General features: G+C 54.4%; 1 protein-coding gene across 1 annotated transcript in view; it reads right to left on the bottom strand.

Annotated features, from left to right (window-relative positions):
• Nucleotides 1-20,207, bottom strand: part of PTPN14 (protein tyrosine phosphatase non-receptor type 14) — a 58,474-nt gene that overhangs the window by 25,929 nt on the left and 12,338 nt on the right. The window contains exons 3-8 of the mRNA XM_060178436.1: nucleotides 6,543-6,640; nucleotides 6,016-6,083; nucleotides 3,120-3,190; nucleotides 2,519-2,606; nucleotides 1,874-1,968; nucleotides 591-678 (exon numbers count right to left, since the gene is read on the bottom strand). Coding sequence (XP_060034419.1) covers nucleotides 591-678; nucleotides 1,874-1,968; nucleotides 2,519-2,606; nucleotides 3,120-3,190; nucleotides 6,016-6,083; nucleotides 6,543-6,640 — 508 coding nt within the window. The remainder of the gene's footprint in view (nucleotides 1-590; nucleotides 679-1,873; nucleotides 1,969-2,518; nucleotides 2,607-3,119; nucleotides 3,191-6,015; nucleotides 6,084-6,542; nucleotides 6,641-20,207) is intronic.

Consider the following 20,207-nt stretch of genomic DNA (forward strand, 5'->3'; position numbering starts at 1 on the left):
CAAACACCCCCCAGGTGACCCACCAAATGAGGGGGTGTTGGTATGCATGAGACCCCTTCTGTTTCATTTGGTTTAAATCCCCCCTGCTTAACACTATTCTATTTACATAACCACTTCATTCTATTTACATAACCGATGGTAACAAGCACCTCCCTCCAGGGCATTGGTTCAATCCCCACTGTTTCATGATATGTTTTTGCTCCACCCCCCTCCTTGTCACACCCTGATCCTCTCCTTGTCACACTCTGATTGTCACCAGTCACTTTTCTCTCCACCCTCTCTATGTCACACCCTGTTTCCACCCTACTTGGCAAGTATATATAAAGACAGCATTGTGAGTTTTAGAGTACTGTACTTTGAGTTTAACTTAGCTCGTCTTAGATTGTGCTGCGTCCTGCATGAATAAAGAGATACTGCCTACAACTCAACCATGAGTCCCTGGTCATCTGTTACCTGCCCGTGAAGCCAGCCCAGCGAAAACAACCTAACCCGTCGAAAACAACAAGGGGGTAGCGGGGTCAGGGCTGTGGCTCGAGGTGAAGAGACCGTGGAGACCGTGGGTCCAGGGTGCGTCCCGGCCCCTCACTCACTGTGTGGAACAGCAGCGTCTCCTCCTTGCTGAGCAGCTCGGCGAGGATGGTGGACTTGTTGTGCGTGACGCTGCCTACGTCGTTCCACCTGGGAGGACAGGCAGGGCGTCAGCTCGGACTGACGGGCGGCTGTGACCCAGACGGGGCGCCTGGCCGTCACATTTCACCAAGCACAAGGGAGCAGACCCCTTACTACTAGGCCAAGCAGACATGCCAGGGAGAGGGTCTGCCCCCCACAGCTCTGGGTCCGAGCCCCTCGCCTGGTGCAGGGCATGCGGTGAAGGTGGCTGGGAGAAGTCATGTCCCCACTTCCTTTTGACAGACACCGAGGCTCAGAACTGCCTTAGCCGCCCCTCCAGACCGGCACACCTGTCCACAGATACCCAGCACACCTGAGACTCAGTCTACAAGGGCCCCAGCTACAGGTGCCTCAGGCAGGGTCTCCAGAGGAGAAGGGCAGGCCCTGGGTCCACTGTACCCACCCTAAGGCTCCCCCCTCCTCCGGGGGGTGGCTGACAAGCTGCATAGACGCGAGGTCTCAGAGTTCAGGCCCCCAGAAACGGGCGGAGCTGACACTCTGCAAATTTTCAAAGGACTGAGATTCTGAGTCCATTACAGGGAAGAGGGGCTTATATCTGCTCCCAAGCGGGGCGGGAGGCCTCTGCAGCTCCGAAGCCCCACGAGCACCATAGCCGTGCCCCGAACCTGTGCCCCGGCTGGAATGAGCATCTCAGCGGCCGAGGCAGCTAGGACACTAGGCCAAGCCTGGAAGCCCAGAAGCCGGTTCTGCAGCCCCCGAGGGCTTGCTCCACTCCTGCTTCAACTCCACCACCCCAGAGAGCAAGGGAAGACCAGGGGCATAGACACAGCAGCAGAGAGGCTCTCGGGGGGAAAAGAGACAATAGTAGAAACTTAGCCTGAGCACAGTTCAGCACATAGAGAGAAGCTTCAGTGCTGGGGTGTCTTTCTGCTTCTCTTTCTTTCAAAAATATTTTGAGAGAAAAATACACATGCACATGCACACATACAGAGAGAGAGGGGGAGAGGGAGGGAGGGATGGAGAGAAAGAGAGAGAGAGAGAGATACCAGGGCCCTGCTCAGCTCTGGCTGATGGTGGTGCTGGGGATAGAACCTGGGACCTCAGAGCCTCAGGGCAGGACAGTCTCTTGCAGAGCTCCTGTGCTGTGTCCCCAACCCTATCTCTGGAAAAGCAGGCCCAGGTCTGAAAGCAGCAGAGCCCCCCTCCCCCCGGCCCCCGGCGCCCACAATGGGAGAGCCAGTACCTATACATGACGGCTTGTCCCCTGGCCCCGGCCCTGTTCTTCACGAAGATGCCCATGAAGAAGATGCCCAGGTGCACGCTGTTGCCCTGATTGTCCTGCGTAAGACCAGAGCACCGTCGGGGACCTTCCCCAGGGTGCTACCCGGGCCCACACACACCCCCGCTGTCACTCCCCCCTCCCAAGACGCTCCAAGGGCAAGCAGACACAACCAGGGCTGGGCTGCCATAGGGCCCTTCGGCTCTCCGACACCTGTTCCCAGCACAGCGGGCAGAGAGGACCCAGGGCGGGGGTGGCAGTTGGGATGCACCCAGTCTCACCCTAGAGGCTGGGAACGGGGCCAGGGAGAGCCCAGAAGCCCCTTTTCCTTTGCTTCTAAAGCTGCCCCAAACAGCTGAAACATGTTGCTTTTAACTTTCTGATAAAAATAAATAATGGTGACTTGTGCTACAAGGGGGCAGCAGAGAGGGGAAACTGAGGCAGGGGGGAGGTGGACAGGGAAGGAGCATCAGGCAGGATGTGACACACTCCTGGCCCCGGGCACACAGGCCCCAGAGAGGAGCCGGGATGCTGGCACCCCAGTGCTGCCCCTGCCATCACTCTCGGGGCCTGTGTCTGCCCTCACGCTTGTCCCCGGGGAGCTGTTACCTTGACGGGGAAGCTCTCCTGCCCGAAGCCTTCCAAGCACTCCACCTCATTGATGTACATTAGCTCCGCTTCTGCCGGCAAGACACCCCTGGAAGCACAGAGCGCCCCGGAGTCAGCACCCCAGCCCCTGGCCTTCCACAGAAAACAAGATCACTGCAGGCAGCCCTGCTCTTGAAGGAGACTCAAGCGTCTCCCCGTTTGAACCAAAGCACAGAGCTCATTTTGCGGGTGACACCTGGAAGCCACGCGGCCAAGTGAGTGGGAGCCTGGGACCCAAGGCCGGGCTGGGCTGGCTCCCCGGGCGTTCCCAAGGTGCAGTGGCTTCTGGTCCTCCTGGAGGCTGGCTTCCAGGGGGGAGGGCTGTGCGGGGCAGAGGCCAGTCGATGAGGGCACTCGCAGGGAGGGAGGAAGGGGAGGAGGAGGAGGGAAAGAAGATAAAAGGAACGGAGAAAGGTGGGGAGGGAAATGATAAGAGACAAGGGACCAGAAACAGTCCCCAAGTCAGAGCTGTTCCGAATGGCCACTGGGCCTGGAGAGAGGGTGCTTGTATGGGGTCACCGTGCTCAGCCCGGCTGGAGTGCTCCCTCCTCACCCTCCTCACCTGTGGGCCTTATGTTCCTGTGCCACCTTCTGTGTCAGTTCCTCCAGGACGGCCTCCTCCAGCGCCAAGTCCTAGCAAAGAGGGTGGTGACCCTGCTGTCACTCCCCCCTCCCATGATGCTCCACGGGCAAAAAACAAAAGAGGAAGGAGGTGGTGAAAAGACCAGGACAAAGAGCTCCCTAAACCTCCTCCTTTTACAAGACAAGTGCTACCCACCCACCCCAGGCCCCTGCATCTGGGGCCTTCCTGGGACAGGGCCCCCATAGAGCACAGCCCCCTGGCAGGTGGCAGAGAGCAAGCCACCTGGGAGGCCAGCATCACTCTGTTCTCCTCTCAGCTGCAGAAAAGGCCTTTGACAGACAGGCCTGTGGAGATCAAACAGCCCAGCCAGGCCCGCCCCCACCCGCACCCCAGGAATGCAGCTGCTCTCAGAAGGGCTGGGGTCCCTGACCCTGTCACCTGCACCTCACCTCATTTCTTTTTTTTCTTAATTTTCTTTATTGGGGAATTAATGTTTTACATTCAACGGTAAATACAATACAAGAAATCAAGAGAGTAGGGAAGATAGGGAGAGAGAATGAGAGACACCTGCAGACCTGCTTCACCACTCACAAAGCTTTCCCCATACAGGTGGGAACAGGAGGCTTGAACCCCGGTCCTTACAAATTTTAACATGTGCACTCAGCCAGGTGTGTCACTGCTGGGCCCCGCCAATTTTTCTATGCTCCTGTCTTCACTTCCTAAGTCCTATCTATGCCTAGTACTGAATTCACTGCTCCTGGAGACCATGTTTTCCCCTTGTGCTGCACTTACTGTTTTCGCATTGTTGTGGTTATTATTACTGTTGTTGTTGTTGCTGTTGTTGGATAGGACAGAGAGAAATGGAGACAGGAGGGGAAGACAGAGAGAGGGAGAGAAAGTGACTCCCCTGCAGGTGGGGAGCCGGGGGCTCAAACCCGGATCCTTACGCCGGCCCTTGCGCTTCCCGCCATGTGTGCTTAACCCGCTGCGCTACCGCCCGACTCCCGCCCGACTCCTGCCTAGTACTACTTGTAAGCGTCTTTCCTTTTTTCCTCTTCTCTCTGATACAGGAAACCGTGCCTGGCTTCTCTGGTATTTTTCAGATTCCCTTCCCTTTCAGTGATGGTATAAAAACAAGATTCCTGGTAACAAACGCTTCATGTCCTGGTGGGATTGGGGTTCAGAGTCTTCTGGTCATCTGCCCCTAGGCTTTGCCCCTCAAGGAGTACAGACCCAAATTCCTTTTGGGGAGCAGAAGATGGAAGGTCTGGCTTCTGTAATTGCTTCTCCATTGGATCTGGGTGTTGGCAGGTGGATTCATACCCCTGACCCCCAGAGGGGGGGGGGCTTCATCTTTAGCCCCCACACCACTCTCCAGGCCCTGCCCCATTGGGGAAGAACTCTTTCTGTTTCTGTTTCTGGAACCAGTGGGCTCTCTGCTCTGTGGGGCTTAGGCTTCAGGTCCCCAGTTCAAGTGTCCTCCACTAGCCCTTCATCCCGGCCCCTCCCTCTTATGACCCCAGCAGTCTCGGTGTCACCTCAGAATGTCACCCCAGGTGGTGTGTGCTGGCAGGCAATGAGTGGGGAACTCTGGAGCCAGATGGCAGCAGCAGAGGCTCCTGGGAAGTGGCTTCTGCTTAGAGGGAGGGAGAAAGCCAGCTGAGCCGGAACAGCCCTGGGCCATTGCTCCCTGATTCTGGACACAGGACTGTGGGCTTCAACGCCCACTGGGCTTCACATGTGAGTTTACCGAGTAGGGAGTGATATCTAAAAGCCAAGCTGGAACCTTGGAAGAGACAGGGTTTCCCCAAAAGCTTTTCAGCCCCCTCCCTGCTGCTGCCCCAGAAGCTGGTGAAAACACAAGCTGCATCCCCAGAGACAGAAGCCGGACACACACACACACACACACACACACACACACACACACACACACACACAGTCTCCCCAGCTCCCCACAACCTTGCAGACGTGGCCACCAGACTGAGGGAGCAGAGGCTGTGTGCCCGGGCCTGTAGGCATTCCAGGGACAGTAAGAAGGAAGGAATTCGGGGTTCTAAAGTAAAAGGGTTAAGTCCACTGAGGGAAAGATAGGAGCCAATCCCTCTCTCCAGAGGTCATTCCTCAGTGATGCTCACAGAGTGGCCTGCAGGGAGGTGAAGAGTGAGTGGGGACAGGGCAAAGAGCCACCTCTCACTCCACATTTTGTTTTTCTATTTTGCCTCCAGGGTTATTGCTGAGGCTTGGTGCCAGCACAACAAATCCACTGGTCCTGGTGGCCATTTTTCCTTTTTTATTTTTTTTGCTTTTTTCCCCCCCTTTTGTTGCCCTTGCTTTATTGTTGTTGTTAGTGTTGTTGTTATTGAAGCCATCGTTGTTGGATAGGACAGAGAGAAATGGAGAGAGGAGGGGAAGACAGAGAGGGCGAGAGAAAGACAGACACCTGCAGACCTGCTTCACCGCCTGTGAAGCGACTCCCCTGCTGGTGGGGAGCCGGGGGCTCGAACCGGGATCCTTACGCCGGTCTTTGCACTTGGCACCACGTGTGCTCAGCCCGCTGGGCTACCGCCCAACACCCATTTTCTTTTTTAATTTGATAGCGCCAAGAGAAATTGAGAGGGGAGACAGACAGGATGGAAAGCAGTAGAGAGAGAGATACCTGCAGTCCTTACTTAGCTTCCCCCCAACACACCGCAGGTGGGGAGTGGAAGGGCTCAGCCAGACCCTTCCCAGTGACATGTGTGCTTAACCAGGCGCCGCCTCCCTCCACGTGCCTCCCCTTTAGCAGTAAGCGGGCTTCCTCCTCAGAGACCTCCAGCGGAAAGAACCAAAGAAGCAGGAAAAGCAGGACCCTCACTAGGAGCCACGAGGCACTCACCATGGGAAACAGCACATACTCGTGGAGGAAGTCCTGCGAGTCGAACTGGTGATAGTCTCCGAAGTCAGCTGAGGGGAGAGGAGGGGCCGCTCTTACCACGGGAGGTGAGAGATGGGGAACTCAAACCCAGGTGCTTCTTCCCGACCCCGTGGATCCCGGGAGCCTGATGATCAAAGCGGGTGCCACGTCGGGCCTGAGAGTGCCACCCCCTGTGCTGAGCAGCAGTGCCAGGATGTGTGCCAGCCCCGCGCCAGCCCCGCGCCAGCCTCTGCAGGAAAGGGAACTGCGAGGTTCAGTCCCAAGGCTGCTGAATGCCAAGAACAAACGCACCTTCACCTGTCTGCTAACACAGAGCAGTGCTTCTGTCTCCCCGCTCGCCGCCAGGGGGCCTTAACTCCAGGTGAAGTCAGGGCACGAGAGGGCCACCCACTGTACCTGGTCACAGCCCCCAGCTGGAAACTCCTGCAGGGCCGCAGGTGCCCATGCCCACTCTACCCCTGCAGGGCCAGGCAGCATGCCCACCTTACCTTGCACGGCCAGGCCGGCCAGCCGGATCACCTGCTCCAAGGTGCAGCGCAGCCGGCCCTCCAGCACGTCCTTCTTGACCTGCAGGTAGTACTGGTATCTGCTCGTGGGGACAGAGAAGCAGAAGGCGGCGTCACAAGCCCGCGGGACTCCCCACAGTGTCGGGGCTCCCGGGAGGCAAAGGGGTCACGGGTGAGAGGGCATACATCTGTTCATCGTGCTGGGGGAGCCGGGGATGAGGACCCTGGAGGAGGAGCCCCTGCCTCAGCGGGGCAGCCACACCAGACGGTGGCCAGCAAACGTGCACAGGGCACTGAGGCTGCAAAGGAACATGCAGAACATGCTGGGTCCAAATGCACCCGCCTGACCTGGGAGATCAAACGGGCTGAGTGACAGGGTGAGGCAGAGGGAAGGGAGAAAGATTCTGAGGGCTGGGCTCAGCCACACGCCTGGGACACACACACACACACACACACACGCCATCTGCACGTCCCAGCCAAGTTGCAACTGCTTCCTTTTTGCACCAGCAAAGAATAGACAGACAGACAGACAGAGAGGGTCCTCACCCAACCCAACATTCCTCCAAGGAGACTAAGGTGTCTGGAAACCAGCCACAGGAATCAGGCAGGCTAGGGCAGGAGCGTCTCCCTGTTTCCACCAGCTCTGACCCCGGGTGGCCGCTGTCCCTGACACAGGAGCCCGCTCACGGCCTGTAAGGCCTCCCACACACGCTCCAGGCGGCATGAGTCACCGGCCGGCAGCAAGGCCCACATGGGGGTGGTTCTGGTGGGTATCTGGCAGCTGGCTCTGGGATGCAGAACCAGGTGGGGTTGGCTGTGGAGCCGTGGGGAGCAGGTGGCACCTGAGAAGGGACACTCGTTTTTGCTTCCAGGGTTTTTGCTGGGGCTCAGTGTAGGCACTAGCAATCCACTGCTCCTGGAGACCCTTTCTTCCAATTTATTAGAAAGGAGAAAAAGAAATTGAGAAGAGGGGGAGAGAGAAAGAGACACCTGCAGACCTACTTCACCGCTTGTGAAGCGTGTGTGTCGCCCCCCCCCCCCCCAGGTGGGGAGCCGGAGACTCGATCCCAAATCCTTGCACTTAGGACTATAAGCACTTAACCAGGTACACCACCACCCAGCCACCTGATCCAGAAGCACTTTCATGAAACAATCATCTGACCTCTCTCAAGACTAGGAGGCAGGAGTCAAAGTTCATCTGTCCTTCCTTCCTCCGTTTTATTGGAAAGGACAGCAAGAAACTGCGATTGGGAGGGGGAAGAACAAGGGAGAGAGAGAGACACCTACAGCACAGCTCCACCGCTGGTGAAGCTTCCCTTCCACAGGTGGGGACCCGGGGGGCTTGAACCTGAGTCCTTGTGTGATGTAGGTTCTATGCGTGAGCCGTGGCTTAGCTGGTGAAAGCGCCTGTCTGGTGTAAACGGGGAGTGCCACGGCCCAGTCCCCCTGAAATTCAGTCTCTAGAAGGCCCAGCCTTGGCTCGCCCGGGTCCAAGGGCCCATTCTGACGACAGAGAAATAGAGAAGCAGCTCGGGGAGTAACTCTGCTCAGGAACCCTGCAATCTCAGGACGCCCACGGACCCTGCAGGGCTCTGGGCGGCAGAGGGGAAGGGAAAGAAAACAGCTTATGCCAGGAAAAGTGTGTCTCTGCCAACTTTCCAAAGGGATCCTCTTTGAAAGCCCAGGCTCACAGGGAAACCTAGTCAATGTGTTTTATGTTCAGAGGCCTGGAACTAGTCCACCCACAGCCAAGGCCCGGGGAGCATTCCGAGGTTAGAAGCCTCTGCTCCACTAAAAAACGTGGACAGACAGACACACGTGTGCTGTCAGACAGCAGGCCACTCTTACGTGTTGAGCACTGAGCTGTTTTCTTGCTGCTCAGAGAGGACTGAGCTGCCGGCTAAAGACAGGCTCCCTGGGCAACAAGGAATGGCTTTCTTTCTTTCCAACAAACGCTCCTGCAGGAAACTGACCAGCCCGGTGTTGGCCAGCACAGAGCTGTCTGGGAACAAACGCTCCCTCCAAGCTCCAGAAAGCTGGGGGAGGTGGCCAGGGGGGTGGAGCACGGGACTTGCAGGTATAAGTCTGGTTCCCAGTACCACAGTTGCCAGAGTGATGTCCTGCCTCTCTCTCTCAAGACTTTCATCAGGGGACTGGGCAGTGGTGCACCTGGTTAAGCTCATATATCCCCATGAGCAAGGATCCTGATCTGAGCCCCCGGTCCCCACCTGCAGGGGGGCAAGCTTCACAAGCAGTGAAGCAGGGCTGCAGGGGTCTCTCTCCCTCTCTATCTCCCCTCTCCTCTCAATTTCTGTCTTATTGAATAAAAAGAAAGGGAGGGAGGGAGGGAGGGAGGGAGGGAGGGAGGGAGGGAGGGAGGAAGGAAGGAAGGAAGGAAGGAAGGAAGGAAGGAAGGAAGGAAGGAAGGAAGGAAGGAAGGAAGGGGAAAAAAATGGCCACTGGGAGTGGTGGATTCATAGTGTTGGCACCAAGCTCTCTAGTCACTCTAAAGGCAAAAAAAAGCAACAACAACAAAAACTTCAATCAGTAAATCTCTTTTTAAAAAGGGGGGGGGGGGGGCGGGCGGTAGCGCAGCAGGTTAAGCACACATGGCACAAAGCACAAGGACCGGCATAAGGATCCCGGTTCGAGCCCCCGGCTCCCCACCTGCAGGGGAGTCGCTTCCCAGGCGGTGAAGCAGGTCTGCAGGTGTCTGTCTTTCTCTCCCCCTCTCTGTCTGTCTTCCCCTCCTCTCTCCATTTCTCTCTGTCCTATCCAACAACGACGACAACAATAATAACTACAACAATAAAAAACAAGGGCAACAAAAGGGAATAAAAAATAAATATTTAAAAGAACCTTTCTTTTTATAGAGACAGAAACAGTGGAAGAGATGTGCACAGTGTGGAAGCCTCATTTCACTGCCATGAGGGCCAGGCTCGTGCACAGGGCAAGGCAGTGAGCACACTATCCAGGAGAACTATTTCGCTGGCTGCTAAGAAAGATCTTTCTTTAAAAAGAAAATAAGTTGGCTTTGTCATCTCCGTTCTCTGAATCTGAAATGAAAGGGCTTTTTTAAATTTATTTTAAATTATCAAATCCACAGAGCTGGCTGAAGATGGCAGCAAAGAGCATTCCGGAAATCACCGCTGTGACACTCTGTTCAGCTGGCCGCAGGGGCGTGAACTCTCTCTGCAGAGCTCACCCCCCTCCCCATCAGAAGTGCCCCTGGGAGGAGCCCCAGGAATGGGGAAGCTAGGGCTGTCCTGTACCAGGCCCCAGGGGTTGGGAGGGGATGCTCAGAATCCCAGGCACATAGCACAGCTGAGGGGGACAAGGGACAGGCAGGTGGTCACAGGGCCACCCTTGCCCCCAGGGCCAGGCCCACCCACCCTACTAAGCCTGCACCAGCCTGAGGACAATGAGATGGGGTGCAGAATTCTCAAAGCCTTCCCAGCGGGCACTTGGCTCCCCTTCCCACCCCCACATACACGCTGAGACCACGGCGAGCAGAGATGCCTACTTAGCTAGCCCCTTGGAAAAAGGGCAGAGACCCCAGTGGACACGTGGGGAGGTGTGAATGGCCGTGACCACAAGTCACAGATGCACTAAGGTTCAAAGTAAGAAAAATCTCGGGGGCCAGGTGATGGCGCACCTGGTCGAGCGCACATGTTACAATGTGCAAGGGTCCCCATCTGCAGAGGGAAAGCTTTGCAAGTGGTGAAGCAGTGCTGCAGGGGTCTCTCCCTCTTTATCACCCCCTTCCCTCTAGATTTCTGGCTGTCTCTATCCAATAAATAAAACAAAAAATAATTTTTTTAAATTTTTTTTCTGGAGGAGAGCAGCACAGAATCTTCAGCAAGCAGCTACTTTCCGTCGGAGAAAGGGCAGCCCAAGTGCATGGCTGGAGCGTGACCCAAGTCAGTGCTCATCTCCACACGGGCACCAACCGTGTCTGAGGGTGGAGGGACAGAGTGGTGGGGAGGGGGGCTGCTCAATAGTGCAGGGCTGACAAAAGACCCACCGGGCCACACTGAAGGAAGCTTTGGTGCTGTGGGGTCTCGGTCTCAGTCCTCTCTCTCTCTCTCTCTCTCTCTCTCTCTGCCAGTTTCTTATCTAAAAAAAAACAAAAAAAAACCTTCATGCAGAAGAACAGCAAATTTAAGTGGAAACAAACAATATTATATATGAACAAGCTCCTCTATTACCTATTTCTCAGACAATATTTCAACACCATTACTTATTTTAAGAAAAATTGAAAGAATGGTTGAGGACCAAGCCTTTGCCAGCGACATCTTCTCTCAAGATCAAAGTACTGGGTTGTCAGAAAAGTCAGGTCTTAGGGAGTCGGGCGGTAGCGTAGCAGATTAAGCGCACATGGCGCAAAGCACAAGGACCGGCGTGAGGATCCCGGTTCAAGCACCCAGCTCCCCACCTGCAGGGGTGTCGCTTCACAAGCGATGAAGCAGGTCTGCAGGTGTCTATCTTTCTCTCCCCCTCTCTGTCTTCCCCTCCTCTCTCCATTTCTCTCTGTCCTATCCAACAATGACAACATTAATAACTACAACAATAATAACAACAAGGGCAACAAAAGGGAATAAATAAATATCTTTAAAAAGTTAAGACGCACGTTCACAGAGGAAAACACAGCAAAATACGCCCTGACTTTTCAGGCAGCCCAGCAGAAAACACTTCACACATTTCTAAGTAGCGCTGACCCCACACCCGCAGATGCTGTGACCACCTCCAGAGTTTATTTTCAGGGGCCGGGCAGTGGCACAACAGGTTAAGTGCAAGGACCTGAGCTAGGATCCTGGTTCGAGCCCCCGGGTCCCCTCCTGCAGGGGGGGTTGCTTCACAGGTGGTGAGGCAGGTCTGCAGGTGTCTTTCTCTCCCCGTCTTCCCCTCTCCTCTTAATTTCTCTGTCCTGTCCAACAGCAGCAGCAGCAACAATACAGTAATAGCAACAACAGTAAAAAGAGATATTCCTCCAGGAGCAGCGGGTTCATAGCACAGGCACCGAGCCCCAGTGATAACCCTGGAGGCAAAAAAAATAATAATAAATTCCGTAGGCTTGGGCTCTTATGCCCGTGATCTGATGCTCGCTGCCCTGTGAACCAATGTACTAAGGGTCTGTCGCAGGAAAAAAGCTCTACTCTTATTTAAAAATAATAATTATAGCTTGGAAATGTTTTACTCACAGGAAGTTGGAAAATACCAAAGGTAGGAAAGTCGTACAATTTACACCTGCTTCATTATCTCTTTTTTTGTAGATTATTTTTATAAGAGCAAGAGAGAGAGAGAGCAGATTACCACACCGCTCCGGGATACGGGGGCATCAGAATTGAACCTGGGGCCGAAAGTATGCCATTGCTGGGCTCTGACACTGAGCAGGTATACCTCCCAGGCCCTCGGCTTGCTTCCCTTCTGAAAGTGTATCTTGGATAATTTTCCTGTAGACATTGTCCCTTTCTGACCAGCGCTTTGCTGATGCTGATTACCTGATGTGAGTCACTGCGATACTGTCATTGCATTACAGAGCCACCTGAGTCACTCACGGTGGTGTGTGTAGGAATCACCTGTCTTACTGACTGCATAATATTCCAGTTTGGCCCCAGATCACATCAGATTGATGGGGTTTACAGTCAACAATATTTATATCCCTTTCCCATATTAGGGAAGCTACCCTCTTCCCTGATCCAGATTTCTGGTCCTTTTCCAGCCATGACATCATCTCCCCAGACAATAATTAGGATTCACCTGCATATCAGATTTCAGGTTCAGGAAAAAAAAAAAAAAAAAACTAGTATAGCTACAGGCCCTTTGGAATATAACTAAAATATGCCTACTAGCTGTCTACAAAATGGAGGACCCCCCCCCCCCCAACGCTTCAGCTGCACTACTCCAGCCTTTAGGTTCATAATTGTCCAACAGTTTGTTTGGCTTTGTATGTTAACTCTCTTTTCTTTTTCTTTTCTTTTTTCTCTTTTCTCTGTATGTTAACTCTCTTTTTCCAGATGCCAGCATGATGCCAACCAGACTTCCCTGGACAGACGACCCCACCAATGTGCCATGGAGCCCCGCTTCCCCAGAGCCCTTCCCACTAGGGAAAGAGACAGACAGGCTGGGAGTATGAATCGACCTGTCAACGCCCATGTTCAGCGGGGAAGCAATTACAGAAGCCAGACCTTCTACCTTCTGCCTCCCACAATGACCCTGGGGCCATGTTCCCAGAGAATTAAAGAATAGGAAAGCTATCTTTAGCTGAGGGGGAGGGGATGGGATACGGGAGTTCTGGTGGTGGGGATTGTGCGAAGCTGTACCCCTCTTATCCTATGGTTTTGTCAATGTTTCCTTTTTATAAATAAAAAATTAAGAAAATATATTCCACTTTGGGTCGATACTAGCTACTGTTTCCCATTCTGCTGAGGAAGGACATTTGCAGCTCCCACTTTGGAAGCTACTAGAAAGTGTCCTGCTGTTGTCTCATCTGGCCCCTGTGCTAAGAACCTTCCATCAAGCCTGTGGACATCCTTACACAGGGCTCCCTGTGTCAGCACTCGCTTTTGCCAGGAACACACAAACAAGTTTCCTCAACAGTTATCCCAAGTGTACTGCTGCCAGCAAAAGAAACCCAATGTAAACTGCTAAGACGGTGAGACACAGAAGGAGAGACTCCTGCAGCCCTACTCTTAAAGCTTCCTCACTGAGGACTTGAACGTGGGCCCTTGCGTGTGGTGATATGAGTGCTCTACCTGTGTGTAACCGTCCAGCCCCGGGCTTTTATTTCTCTAGGAGTCACAAGCCAACATAATGTGTTTGCCTCTCTGTGGAGAGTTTGCAGTGAACTGGCTTTTCCTTAGCAGTGTCCCGCTGTCTTGCCTGGTATAAACGTGCAGTGAAGACGTCCATGTCAAGGGAAGTGTGGCATGAGCAAAGCAGTCTTTAAAAGTAACCAAGGAGCTGAAAACAGACCCGTTCAAACTTAAAACATGTGCCCCACCTAAGAGGACACAGGGTGGAGCTGCTGTCCCCTCGGACTCTGCAGAGACGCCTCCTGTGACCCGCGTCCTGGGCACGGTGGGCTTATGGTTTCAGGCCTTGCCACTGTGCCCTGCGTTGTTTCCAGCCCGCTGTCTGGGTCTGGGTGGCCCACTGGGTTTCTGAGTCATGTCGTGATCCTGACCCTTTCTATGCAGTTGCCAAATCTCACATCCTTCGTGGGGATCTGTGATTTTGTTTTTTGTTTTTAAATAAGGATATTTTTTAATATTTATTTATTTATTCCCTTTTGTGGCACTTGTTTTATTGTTGTAGTTATTATTGTTATTGTAATTATTGGATAAGACAGAGAGAAATGGAGAGAAGAGGGAAGACAGAGAGGAAGAGAGAAAGACAGACACCTGCAGACCTGCTTCACCGCCTGTGAAGCGACTCCCCTGCAGGTGGGGAGCCAGGGGCTCGAACCAGGATCCTTATACCAGTCCTTGCACTTTGCACCACCTGCGCCTAACCTGTTGCACTACCGCCCGACTCCCTGTGATCTTGTTTTTGTTGTCACCAGGGCTTCACCACTCCAGGCTGACGTTTTCAGATAGAGGCAGAGGGCCAGGAGGTGGCACACCTGGTCAAGCACCCACATGACAGGGCACAAGACCCCGGTCCCCACCTGCAGGGAGGGAAGCTTCAAGGGTAAAGTAGAGCTGCAGGTATCTCTCCTCTTATCTCCCACCTCTCAATTCCCCCGTCTCCATCCAGTCACAAATAAAATTTCAAAAGAAAGAGAGGCAGAGATGGACACACAGACACAGAGGGCGAGATACCACAGCACTGGAGGCGCCTTCTGTACAGTGGAGGCTGGACTTGAACTTGGGTCTTGCATGTGCGTGTGCTCTGGCATTTTTGTCCCTCCCGTGCGTGCTCAGCACCCCTTGCCCCGTGCTGCCCCATGGACAGTTCCCCAGAGTGCAGAGGGGATCTTGGGGTGGAGTGGGATGGGGTGTGTGGGGGGGGTGCATGCTTTGGGTTTGAACCCAAGAGCCGTGACAGGTCACAGTTTTCTGGAAGGGCACAGGGGGACGGATGCCTGGCCCGAGACGCCACCCCACCACCTCCCCTCTGCAGTCACAGCCTCTCCGAGTCCCCTCTTGTTTTTCCAGAAAAAGCTGAATTACAGTGTGTTGTCCTCACTCAGTTGCCCTGTTCTTTTTTTTTAATATTTATTTATTTATTCCCTTTTGTTGCCCTTGCTTTATTGTTGTTGTTATTAATGTCATTGTTGTTGGACAGGACAGAGAGAAATGGAGAGGGGCGGGGAAGACAGAGAGGGGGAGAGAAAGACAGACACCTGCAGACCTGCTTCACCGCCTGGGAAGTGACTCCCCTGCAGGTGGGGAGCCAGGGGCTCGAACCGGGATCCTTGCACTTCGAGCCACCTGTGCTTAACCCACTACACTACCACCCAACTCCCTCAGCTGCCCTGTTCTAAGGCTCCTCCACACCTGCCCAGGGCCGGTCCCTGCAGTCTTTGCACCTATGCTAAGATCGGCGTCTCTGGAATCTGTGTCTGCCCCTCGCACTCTCTGTTCTCCCTCCAGCCCTGGGCTTGTCTGGGTCTGCCGGGACCTGCTAGTAAGTTCTGCAATCAGTGTCTTCTTCCAGCTCTGCTGTTGTCCTTCCATGGCCCGCCTGCCCCCGGGGTCTTTGCAGGAGTCCTGTTTGACCTCTGTGCCTCAGAGCACAGGCTGAGGACCTCCTGTGTGGCCATTTCTGAAGGTCCTCGGTTCCCGTCCCCGCCTCAGAAGCAGCTCCCTTTGATGACCTTCTTCCCTTGTGCCCCCTTTTGGAATGTGCAGTTCTGCTGGCTGGTTCCCCAGAGGAAAGGGGGAGGGGAGACACACTCCCCTACCCAGGGGGACCCTCTCTCCTAGGCTGCTGAATCAGGAGGAGGAGTGGGAGTTGACTCAGGGCTGGAGAAGCACTTCCAGCTGTGGGGGAAGTAAGAGGGCCAGGTCTGAGGGGTAGCTCACCAGGCTGGGGGCGGGGGAGGAAGAGGTTGCCGTGATGCCCATGGCACTAGGAAAGTTCCGGGCTGCAGAGCCCCCCCGACCCTTCGTAAGAGTGAAAATATCAGCTGGAATAGAGGGCTCAAAAGTGTATGGTCAGGGCAGGGTGGACAGCATAATGGTCATGCAAACAGACTCTCATGCCCACGGCTTCAAAGTCTCGAGTTCAGTTCCCCGCACCACCAAAATCTAGAGCTGAGTAGTGCATGTCAACGTGTACAGGGCCTGGAAGGGCCCAGAATGGGCCACAGGAAGCCAGTGCAGCGGGGTCCTGGCCAGCCTTTGGTATAGGCACCACGGGAGCCCGGCTGAGCCAGGCAGGTGGGCACATTGCTTCTTGGGCCCAGAGACCCCCGAGACATGGTGAGAGACCTTCACTTTGTAGCCACAGCACCTCTGTCAGAGAACACACACATCCACACCCCTGTTCCACAGAACAACAGTGCCCACCCACCCACAAGGTTCCAGCAAGGGGCAGGAAGCCCACAAGACACAAGCACTATCTTCACTGCTATTTTTTAGGCGCCGAACTCAGGGCCGGCACATGCCCAGGGCCGCGGTGCCTCTCCCACCTTGTTTGTATCTTCTCCTTTGAGGGAGAGGGAGGGAAGGGAGCCTAGCAGACACCAGAGCAGTGCTGTCCCCAACCACAGAGCACCCTTGGTGCTGATCCATTCTGGTACCGGTGCTCGAACCCAGGGTCTGAGGGATGATAAGGAAGCATGCTCTCCCTGCTACTGTTCTTTTTGCATCTAGCGGTGGAATCTCTACATTCTTCCAGAAAACCTCATCAGGTGGCCTCATCCTCAGCTGGGGCACAGAGACATCACCGGGGATCAGACAACAGCTCCACCAGGGGCCACAGGTATGAAGTCTGTGCTTTCTGGAAGCTTCTGGCATCCAGACTACGGAGTTATGAGTGTCCCCTGCCTTCCTGTCTGCACTCAAGATCCCAGAGCTGAGAGTCTAGTGAAAAGGCAGAAGATCTGCAAGTGTTCCCTCCCTCCCTCCCTCTTTTGTGAAAGCCCATTCTGAGTGGAACACGACATCCCCAACCCCATCCACTCCGTGACTCCGGAGAATCCTTTATAAGGAAGCAATGTCGCTGAAAAATGCAGAAGGCATAGCTGGTGTGCTCCGACAGGCAGAACACCTCTTCCCAACTTGTGTTTGTTTTTCCCCTTCTCCGCCCCTCAGCAGGAGGTGAGCACACGGCGTGTGGGAGCAGCCTGTTCCACCCAGTGCTGAGGAAAACAAGGCTGGCCCTGCCCGGTGCCAGAGCTCCATCTCGGGGTCTCGGGTCTTTCTCCGACTTCTGCTGCAGTGTCACGCCGCTAAGAGATGCTCGGCATCAAGGAATGACAGAGGGCACAAATGAACGTGCCCCCTGGAACTCAACGGGCACACAGAAGGGGGGAAGGAAAGCAATCCTTTCGTTCAGAAGTTATGTTCAAACCCAATGCATAAGAACACACGCTCTCACATGTTCTGAGTTTGGGCCCGACTGTCAAGTACAAGTGAACACACACTAACGAACCCACCCCAGAATCCAAGATGACAAAACTCTGAACGGGGAGCTGGCTTGGTGGGAAAATCAGCAGATTCGTGTTCGTGAGGTCTGGGGTTCGAGCCCCTGCAAAAAATGACTAAGTCTCTTCTCCCTCACGCCTCAAATAAAAAATAAAAATGGGTGAGGGAGTCGGGCGGTAGCGCAGCAGGTTGAGCGCAGGTGGCGCAAAGCACAAGGACCAGAGTAAGGGTCCCAGTTTGAGCCCCCGGCTCCCCACCTGCAGGGGAGTCGCTTCACAGGCGGTGAAGCAGGTCTGCAGGTGTCTGTCTTTCTCTCCCCCTCTCTGTCTTCCTCTCCTCTCTCCATTCCTCTGTCTTGTCTAGCAACGACAACAGCTATGACAACAATAACAACTACAACAAGCACAATAATAAGGGTAACAAAATGGGGAAAAATAGCCTCCAGGTGCAGTGGATTCATAGTGCAGGCACTGAGCCCCAGCAATAGCCCTGGAGGGAAAAAAAAATTTGAAAAACTGGGTTCAAAAGAGATGACGCTACCTAACACTCTAAAGACGCGACTGTATGGGGAAGGCAGCCTGGCCTTTCTGCTGAGGTTCTGCCGAGAGTCTGTCCGCCTTGCAGAGCAACCTAACCTCCCACAAAGACTGGCCTGCGACCCATTTCCTGCTGGAATTCTGACTCTTCTCTTCTTTGATGGCTGATGACCTTCCGTGTCCAGTGACACTACCTAAGAAGACTGACTGGGGGCCGGGCGGTTCTCCATGTGTATCTCCGTCCCCCCCTTCTCAACTTCAACCTGTTCTATCAAATAAAAATGAAAAAAAAAAAGGGGGAAACAACCACCAGGAGCAGTGGATTTGCTGTGCAGGCTGAGCCCTAGCAATAAGCATGAAGGCAATAAAAATGAAGAATACTAACTTATTTTCCTGATGGATTTCTCTCCTCCAGGGGAAAGAATCGCCAAGAAACACAGGGATCATGTTTGAGGGCCGACCTCACTCATCTCAACCTCCCTGCACTGGCCGGCCATCCTACTGACCACCCTGGCCGCTCCATGCCTACAGGAGACGTGTCCAACGTCTAGTGCCCGCGGTCAGGTCCACCAGCCTCAAGCGCCAGCTCAGAGCCTCTCTCCAGCACACACACAGAGATGGTGGGGGCTGCGGCCAGGCCAGGCCCGGCTTCCCTGAAGGAAATGAATGGGCTCTGGAAACTTCTCCACCCACTGGGATTTTCCAGTGACTCAGGCAGGACCAGACACAGTTACCAGGACTACGCTGCTGTTTTGCCATCTGCAGGCAGTGAATTTTCCTCTGGGTTCCCCTGCAAGGTTCTGTTTTCTCGTTCTCTCTGATGGGCCAGGTAGACTCATCCAGCCAGAGAGCTCTGAGCTGCCATGGGGAGTCATGGAACGTGCAGAGTGGGTTGAGGGGGATGGCTGGGGCGCCCCCACCTCCCCAGGTGGGGAGGGAAGGCAGCTGCTGAGACCAGAGCACAAGCCTGGGTGCCCTTCCTCATGACTGAGCCACACTTCCAAACTGGAAACACAAGCACAGGAGCCTTCGGGGCCCTTCTGAGCAGGGGCCAGGGGGCAGGGGCCACAGCACAGGTCCCCAGGCCCCAGGCCGACACTGGGTCAGAAAGACAGCTGCCCTGGTCACTTCCAAAAGGAACATCATCAGAAGCCCTCCTGTGGCCTCTCCAGGACCTGCCCTCACTGCAGAGCAGCCATGGTGGGGGGTCCCCACTCTCCAAAGGGAGGCTGGGTCAGCCTGCTCTGCCCCTTGAGGAAGACGGGTCCTAACATGAGAGCAGCCTAGAATGTTCCAGCTGTGACCATGGGCTGTGAGCGCAGATTGACAGGGACTCAGAGGTCACACAGCCTCCTGTGCTGAGTATGAATAGACATGAGTGCCAGGTCAGATATATGGAGTAGACAGTTAACTGTATCTATACACTTTCCTCATGTTTGGGAGCTACTCTCCGCTCTAATCCAGCTTTCTAGTCCTATTCTCAACTCTGACACCGTATTCCCAGATAATACCTTTAGTTCATCTGCATGTTAGCTATCGGGCTCAAGCAAAAATACTAAAGTCATGGGCCTCTTGGAACATGCCTGAAATAGACTTGCTAGCTTCTTCCTATACAAAGACTCCCTAGTTTGATCTGCTCTGTTCCTACCTTTGAGTTCCTGTTTATTAAACAATTTGTCCCGCTTTCTATCTTACTGCTTTTCCGCCACCAAGCTGCAGATGCGACCATGATTCCATCCTGACCTCCCTGGGCAGACGACCTCACCCATGTGTCCTAGAACTCCATATCTCCAGAGCCCTGTGAGACAGGCTGGGGGTGTGGGTCCACCTGCCAACATCCATGTCCAGTAGAGAAGCAATTAAGAAGCCAGAACTCCCACCTTCTGCTCCCCATAATGGCCCTGGGTCCACACTCCCAGAGGGATAAAAAAAAAGGAAAGTTTCCAATGGAGGGGATGGGACACAGAACTCTGGGGTGAAAACTGTATGGAGTTGTACTCTTATTATCTTACAATCTTGATCATCATTATTAAATCAGTAATTAAGAAAAAGAAAAGGAGGGAGGGAGGGAGGGAGGGAGGGAGGGAGGGAGGGAGGGAGGGAGGGAGGAAGGAAGGAAGGAAGAAAGGAAGGAAGGAAGGGAGGAAAGACAGTTGCCAGCTCAGGGGAGGGGTACAACATCAGAGCATGGAGAGAGAGTGTCTCTGCAGGAAGGTGAGCCACAGAAACGCACAGAAAGTCCCCCTGTAATCAAACACGGGGACAGGCAAGGGGTGGAACCTGGGGGCAGCTCTTTGGGGAGCTGGGTGGGTGGGTTCACCCTGGGGAGGTGGGAAACTACATTAACGGCCATTAACTTTGCTCGGGCTTGTGGCCTTCGGGGAAGCAGCTCCTCGTGCCTTCCAGGGGGCTCCACAGGGCCCAGCCGGTCCCCAGCTGCCCCGCCTCTCCCCTCTTCTCACACAGGATCGAAGATCTGAGACACCTGACAGAGGGCCGGGGAAACAGCTCACCTG

Source organism: Erinaceus europaeus, chromosome 19 (genome assembly GCF_950295315.1).
Source record: "Erinaceus europaeus chromosome 19, mEriEur2.1, whole genome shotgun sequence".
Classification (NCBI taxonomy): Eukaryota; Metazoa; Chordata; class Mammalia; order Eulipotyphla; family Erinaceidae; genus Erinaceus; species Erinaceus europaeus.